This window comes from Gekko japonicus, unplaced genomic scaffold (genome assembly GCF_001447785.1).
Source record: "Gekko japonicus isolate JY-2015 unplaced genomic scaffold, Gekko_japonicus_V1.1 scaffold291, whole genome shotgun sequence".
In the NCBI taxonomy this organism is placed as follows: domain Eukaryota; kingdom Metazoa; phylum Chordata; class Lepidosauria; order Squamata; family Gekkonidae; genus Gekko; species Gekko japonicus.
The window spans coordinates 494,963-502,432 of NW_015175978.1; the positions used below are offsets into that span (position 1 = coordinate 494,963).

General features: G+C 51.0%; 1 protein-coding gene across 1 annotated transcript in view; it reads left to right on the plus strand.

Annotated features, from left to right (window-relative positions):
- The window catches only part of KIF3B (kinesin family member 3B), a 28,301-nt gene that overhangs the window by 8,728 nt on the left and 12,103 nt on the right, over nucleotides 1-7,470 (plus strand). Inside the window, exons 4-5 of the mRNA XM_015426181.1 lie at nucleotides 1,917-2,035; nucleotides 2,832-2,945. Of these exons, the coding sequence (XP_015281667.1) occupies nucleotides 1,917-2,035; nucleotides 2,832-2,945 (233 nt within the window). The remainder of the gene's footprint in view (nucleotides 1-1,916; nucleotides 2,036-2,831; nucleotides 2,946-7,470) is intronic.

Genomic DNA, 7,470 nt, shown 5'->3' on the forward strand with positions numbered 1-7,470 from the left:
GGCATATGCAAATAAGTTATGCTAATGAGCTCCTGCACCTCTTTTTCTACGAAATGACCCCTGAGTACAGGAATTACATAACAGGATCCTACTTACAATAAGCTATAAGCAACAATACAGACTACAAGTCCCAATCATTCATCCAAGCAAGTTTGTAAAACCATTCTGTACAGTGCAGCCCTATTACTTGTGCAGAAAAGGCCTCTTGAACAGTTCAGTTTTGCCTAGTTTGCGGAGGATCGGCCTAGAGCATATATGAGAAGTATCTGTTTAGCCGCTGCTTGGAAGACTGCCGGGGAGGGGGAGCTCACCACCTTCCTGGGCAGCTGGTTCCACTGTTGAACAACTCTGACTGTCAAAAAGTTTTCCCGGAGATACAGCCGGTACCTTCCCGCCAGTGTTCTCACTAAGCTGAGTTAGTGTGAGCCAGCTCACAGTTTTTTAGCCTCCGGCGCACACTTTTTTGTCTCAGCTCACGAAGGATGGCTCCAGAGCGAACTAGTTTATGCAGTCGCCAAATTGCTCACTCACACCTTTAATGCCAGCAGCTCACAAAGTAGAATTTCTGCTCATAAGACTCCACAGCCCGCCCTTCATTTTAACCCATGGTTGCAAGTCCTCTCCTCTGCTGCCAACAGGAGCAGTTCTTTCCCCTCCTCTAAGTGACACAGCCCTTCAGATATTCCAAGAGAGCAGACTGAACATTCCCAAGAAGTCCCTTGGCCTTTCCTCCTAAGGGCTTGGTCTCCAGGCCCCTGATCATCCTCGTCACCCTCTTCTGCACCCGCTCCATTCTGCCCATATCCCTTTTGAAGGGAGGCCTCCAGAACTGCACACAAGAATCCAAGTGTGGCCTGACCAATGCTGTGTATGGCGGGACTATGACGTCTTGCGATTTGGATGTTATCCCTCTGTTGATACACCCCAAGATCGCATCAGCCTTTTTTTGCCGCTGCGTTACAAGTGCTACAGTCCTCATCAGCAAACTAGGATCCTGAGGAGGTTCTGTTTTGCAGAGGAAGGGGAAAAGGCAGGTAGGGTGAGGGTGGTTCCGAAGCTCACGGCTGCAGAGAGACGTTGACACGGTTTGGTGGGAGAGGCCGGTCACCTCTGGGGCAGGTATGATACGAATGTGCCTGCACGTTGTCGGTTGACACTGCCATGGCTTTGGAATGTGTGGGGAGTGATCCTCCTCTCTCTTTGTTCACTAACGATGTCTCCTGTCTGGCTTGTGGTCTGTCTGTGTGTTTTTGATCTGGGAACGAACGGCTCACCTTTCTCCCGCTCACTTTCCTCTCTTGCGCACGGGGGAGAATTGCACAGTGCTTATTGGCTTTTGCTTGTAATGGGGGGTGTTTTGAAACTACCAGGGGTCATTTTGTCGAAAAAGAGGTGCAGGAGCTCATTAGCATAACTTATTTGCATATGCCGCACCCCCTGACCTCACCGGAAGTGTGTCAGAAGGCAACACCCACTGCTCAGGCTCCACTGGACTGTATTGGATTGCTAGCTATTGGGGGGGGGTGCGCAGATCTGCCCTCAAAGAGAAGGGAGAGCTGGTACCTGAAGGCAGGCCAGGGGAGAGGCCTCTGCAACTTACCTGGCTACTTCTTGCTCCTCGTGACCTGACTGAGGGAGCAGGGAGCAGGGGGCGAGGCTTGTTTCATGTGCCCACCCCCTGGGCTCCTTACTGCCGGAGCTCCGCTCCTGTGCGCTCCCGCAGGAAATGACGCCTGGAAACTACTATAACTTTGGGTGCCCTGCTGCTTAAGGCCACTCCTGACGAAGAACGTTCACGTGTCATAGTCCTACGAAGTGCTGTGTGGTGTGATCTGACTGTCGAACCTGACACACGTCAAAGTTCACCGTGACACGTGGGCTTTGGCGACTCATCCTCTGCCCGTCCCCCCCCCCAGCTGTTTTCTAAGCTTCAGGCGGTGAAGGCCGAGATCCACGACCTCCAAGAGGAGCACATCAAGGAGCGGCAGGAGCTGGAGCAGACGCAGAACGAGCTGACGCGGGAGCTGAAGCTCAAGTAGGTCTCTGGTGGCCGGGGTGGGGGCGAGAGCCTCTTGGCAGAGCCCCCTTTTAGTCCCTCGCCTTTGTTGTACATATTAGATTCCATGTCAAAAATGAAGTCAAATGAGGAGGAAGCTCTTGTATTTTATTGTAATGAAATATGAAAGACAGTTAGGCCATAGGACCCATCAAAACTTACTGCTTTCTTCTCAGCATAATCAGGAAACATGCCTCAATTAACAGGGAAACAATTAGACCAAATAGTTAACCGGAAATTGACAACTTTCTTCTTTTTCTTCTTCATCTTCTTCTTGAGCCTATTCTGAACATATTCAGGAAATAGATGATATTTTATACATGGACTGACAGCATCGAGAAAACAATATCCAAACAGCATAATTGGTTACAAAAGACGGTGGTAATTTGAGTAATAATCCTCTGATTGGCCAGATATAAAGAAACATATATCTACGTCAAACTAAGTGCTTATTTAACCTAACCTAAATGGTAATGGGCAAGGATTCTTCATACCAGACTAAAATCTTATCTGACCCAGACATTGAAAGGTTTGCCCTTAAGAACTACAGAATCACGAACTTTGTACCTATTAGGTTGTCTGCTGGCAATATCAGACCTACAAGAGGAAAGCCTTCTATATAACAGGCCTTTCTAACATCCTAATAAAATGTTACTTAAAGAACAAATCTATAAAAACCAGAGAAATATGAATATGAACAATCAAGAAGGAAAAACCTATATATGAAAATCTTTATATTCCCATTCATACTACACCTTCTCTTGCCTCCTCGCAGGCACCTGATCATCGAAAACTTCATCCCCCTGGAAGAGAAGAACAAGATCATGAACAGATCGTTCTTCGACGAGGAGGAGGACCAATGGAAATTGCACCCCATCACCCGGTTGGAGTGAGTCGAACTCGGCTGTCGGGGTTGGGCGAGGAGGGGGCGTGGCCCAATATTATTGGTTTATGTTTTCAGTCCACCCCCCCCCCCCCAGGGGGGGCGTGGCCCAATATTTTTGGTTTAGGTTTCCCGTCCAACCCCCCCCCCCCGCCCCCCCCAAGGCTCAGCATCGGTTCACTCCCAAGTTTAGCTCCGTATTCCTGACTTTGGTCTCATTCAGGGCTCTACTGGTAGCAGGAGCTCCTTTGCATATTAGGCCACCCCCCCTAGTGTAGCCAATCCTCCAAGAGCTTACAGAGCTCTTCTTACTGGGGCTACTGTAAGCTCTTGGAGGATTGGCTACACTAGGGGTGTGTGACCTAATATGAAAAGGAGCTCCTGCTGCCAGTAGAGCCCTGGCTCATTTATTTGTTTACTTCATTTCTGCCCTGCTGTCCTCTCCAGTGGGGACCCCAAGCGGCCTACGTCCTCCTCCTCTCCTTCTTTTTATCCTCACAAACCCTGTGAGGGTAGGTAAGGCTGAGAGTGTGGGACTGGCCCAAGGTCACCCAGCGAGCTTCCGTGGCAGCAGTGGGGGATTTGAACCTGGGTCTCCCAGATTCTAGTCTGGCACTCTAACCGCTACACCACATTGGCTCTCTGTAATTGATGCGTGGAATTCACAGCCGCAGGAAGTGGCGGTGGCTACAAACATAAGAGACGCCAATGTTGTATCAGGCCAAAGGCCCATCCCGTCCAACACTTCTGTATCACACAGTGGCCAGAAATACCAGGGGCCATCAGGAGGTCCACCAGTGGGGCCAGGACACTAGAAGCCCTCCCACTGTTGACCCCCCCAAGCACCAAGAAGACAGAGCATCACTTGCCCCAGAGCCCCTATCTATACCTTGTGGCTCATAGCCACTGATGGACCTCTGCTCCATATGCTTATCTAATTCCCTCTAATAAGTGTTGGAAATGTATGTGTTTACAAGGTCTGATCCAGTCATTATAGGGTTAACTTGTATTCCTAGTTTGCTATTGTTTAGACTGACCTGGAAGGGATACCTGGCACTAAGCCAATGGGGGATTTGCCCGGGAAAAGTAACTTCTGTTTTGATGCAGATTGGTCATTTGTTCCAGGTGACTATAGACAGCTTCAAGAGGGGACTGGAGAAACATCTGGAGCAGAGGTCCATGAGTGGCTGTTAGCCACAACGGATAGATGAAACACTCTTTTGGGGGCAGCGATGCTCTGTATTCGTGGTGCTTCAAGGAGGGGGCAACAGTGGGAGGGCTTCTAGTGTCCTGGCCCCACTGCTGGACCTCCTGATGGCACCTGGTATTTCTGACCACTGTGTGACACAGACTGTTGGACTGCATGGGACACTGGCCTGATCCAACAATGGTTTCTCTTATATTCTTATGTAGAGCAGAGATCCATCAGTGGCTATTAGACACAAGGGATAGATGAAACACTCTATCTGAGGCAGTGATGCTCTGTACTCTTGGTGCTTGGGGGGCAACAGTGGAAGGGCTTCTGGAGTTCCGGCCCCACTGGTGGACCTCCTGGTGGCACCTGGGTTTTTGACACAGAGTGTTGGACTGGATGGGCCATTGACCTGATCCAACATGACTTCTCTTATGTTCTCGTATGGAGCCAGAGGTCCATCAGTGGCTATTAGCCACAAGTTGTAGACGGAACACTGTCTGGTGCAGTGATGCTCTGTCTTCTTGATGCTTGGGGGGCAACAGTGGGAGGGCTTCTGGAGTTCTGGCCCCTCAGGTGGTCCTCCTGATGGAAAAAAAAAGAGAGAGGGGGGAAGCTAACTCAACCCAAAATATACTGAGAATCTTTCAGCGGTCAAGCTACAGTAAATAAAATGTGTATCAAAAGAAATATATTTATTCCATAGTGTATACAGTAATGTGATTAAAAACATAGGGCCTGAATATCGTGAAGAATAAGCTTTATGTAAGCTGTTATAATTTCCCGTAAAAGCTGATGATAAATATTAAATGATCAACACAAGACCCTACGCGTTTCGGCCTCAAAGGCCTTCCTCAGTTGTCAGTAGTCTATAACAGGGGTCATACCTATTAGCATAATAACTCATTAGCATATGCCCCTCCCCCTGACATCACCGGAAGTGTGTCAGAAGGGGAAGCAAAAGGGGGGGGCATCTTCAAAAGCCTCCCCTTCCCTTCCCCAGCCGGCCTACTAAGGCAGCTTGGGAGGGGGGAAGCAAAGAGAGAAGGGGTTTAAACTCTTTTCTCTAGAGTCGCGCCGCAGCGGCAGAACAATCTTTCCATTGTATTCTATGGCCCCATAGAATGCAATGGAAAGGTGGCATGACTCCAGAGAGAATCATAGAATCATAGAATGTTAGAGTTGGAAGGGATCTTGCAGGTCATCTAGTCCAACCCCCTGCACTCTGCAGGGGCATAGCTGAAAGACAGCCCTACATACCTACAACAGACCCGAAAGAGGGTCGTCCAGCCTCCGCTTGAAAAAGTCCAGCGAAGGAGCATCCACCACCTCCCGAGGCAGTCTGTTCCACTGCTCAACCACTCTTACAGTTAGGAAGTTTCTCCTGATATTTAGCTGGTAACGACTCCCTTGTAATTCCCACCCATTAGATCTAGTCCTGCAATCCAGAGCAAGAGAGAATAGACCCGCTCCATCTTCCACATGACAGCCCTTCAGATACTTGAAGACTGCAATCCTGTCCCCTCTAAGCCTTCTCTTTCCCAGGCTAAACAGACCCAACTCTTTCAGCCTTTCCTCGTAAGACCTGGATTCCAACCCTCTCACCATCCTGGTTGCCCTCTTCTGGACACGCTCAATCTTGTCAACATCCTTCCTAAAATGTGGTGCCCGAAACTGGACACAGGACTCCAGGTGGGGCCTGACCATAGCAGAATAGAGTGGAACTGCCACCTCCCGTGATCTGGACACAAGGCTTCTGTTAATGCATCCTAAGATTGCATTAGCCTTCTTCGCAGCCACATCGCGCTGCAGGCTCGTGTTTAGCTTGTGATCAACCAGAACACCCAGATCCCTTTCACAGGTGCTGCTGTCAAGCCAAGTCCCTCCCATTCTATATCTGTGCCTTTGGTTTTTTTGTACCTAAGTGTAGGACTCTGCACTTATCTCTATTGAAATTCATTTTATTTGTCTCAGCCCACTGTTCCAGCCTATCTACATCATTTTGAATCCTGACTCTGTTTTCAGAATTAGCAATCCCACCTAACTTCATGTTAAGCCCCTTCTCGCTTTGCTTCCCCCCCCCCAGCCCACCTTGGCAGGCCAGCTGGGGAAGGGAAGGGAGGCTTTTGAAGATGCCTCCCCCCCTTTTTGTTTCCCCAGCCGCCCTGCCAAGGCATCCCTCAAAGGGGAGGGGGGGGGGGGAGTGAAGAGAGAAGGGGTTTAAAGTTTAAACCCCTTTCTCTGGAGTCGCGCCATAGAATACAAGGGAATTCTATGGAGTGGGGCCATAGAATACAGTGGAAAGATCGCACCGCTGCTGCGGCACGACTCTAGAGAGAAGGAGCTGGGGGTGGGGCTTGCTGCCACCGCCATTTGTGCCCGCTCCTGGGCTGCCGGAGCAGCGCTCTGGCCCGCTCTGGCCCCAAATGACCCCTTCGTCTGTAACATGATTTTTAGAAACGAATCCAGAAAATAATATCAGTCGATCCTCACCAGGTGACGCGATCTCTCCTTATATATAAAAGAGTTTTGGCGTCCCTCCTGCACACGCTTCCACAGCCTTTCGCTCTCGCCCCTGCCACTCCGAAGGATCCCCTGGCTGCATTGGCTGGCTCCCTTGCCTCCGTCCCGCCCACAGAGGCGGTGAGGCGGCCGGCAGCGTTTCTGCGTCACTGTGTGCTCTGAGCCACACGAGGGGACGGGTGCTCCGGCAGCCAGAGGGTGAGCGAGCCCACTGGAGAAGAGGCACAAGAGCCCACACACATTCAGAAATGCCACGGTCGAGGCGGGGGCAGAACGGCCACTGCTGCTGCGGCAAGAGGCCGCCCCTCCGCCGGCAGCCCTGTTGTCATCTGACGCTGCTCTGCACTGTGCCCTGCTACCACCAGCAGTGCCACTACCGAACACACCGAGAGGCCTCCCTGATGCGGGCCCACCCTGCCCCAAGACCCTTCTCCCGTCCGACCCCGGCGGCGGGAGCTGGGACGCAGCCGCTGGCGGAGTGGCTGTGCTCTATCTGCCGCTGGGCCCGGGTGTCAGCTGTGCTGCCATGGGGGTTGGGGAGTTCATTCTGTGTCTGGTTAATGGCTCTTGCATTCCTATCTCTGCGGTTCTGCCTTGGCTGAAACGCTTATCTCTACAGATGTGCTGGAGGAGGTTGTATTTATTATTTATTTATTTTATTTATTTTTCGCATTTATACCCCATCCTCCCCGATAGGTCTGGAAGTCTCCTAGGTACCGTGGGAGACTACTGCTTCCCAGCTTTCGCCCGCCAAACGGTTTCCGAGCTGGTCCCGCGCGCGGGAGGGTAGCTAATTGGCCCATGCCATGGGGGGGG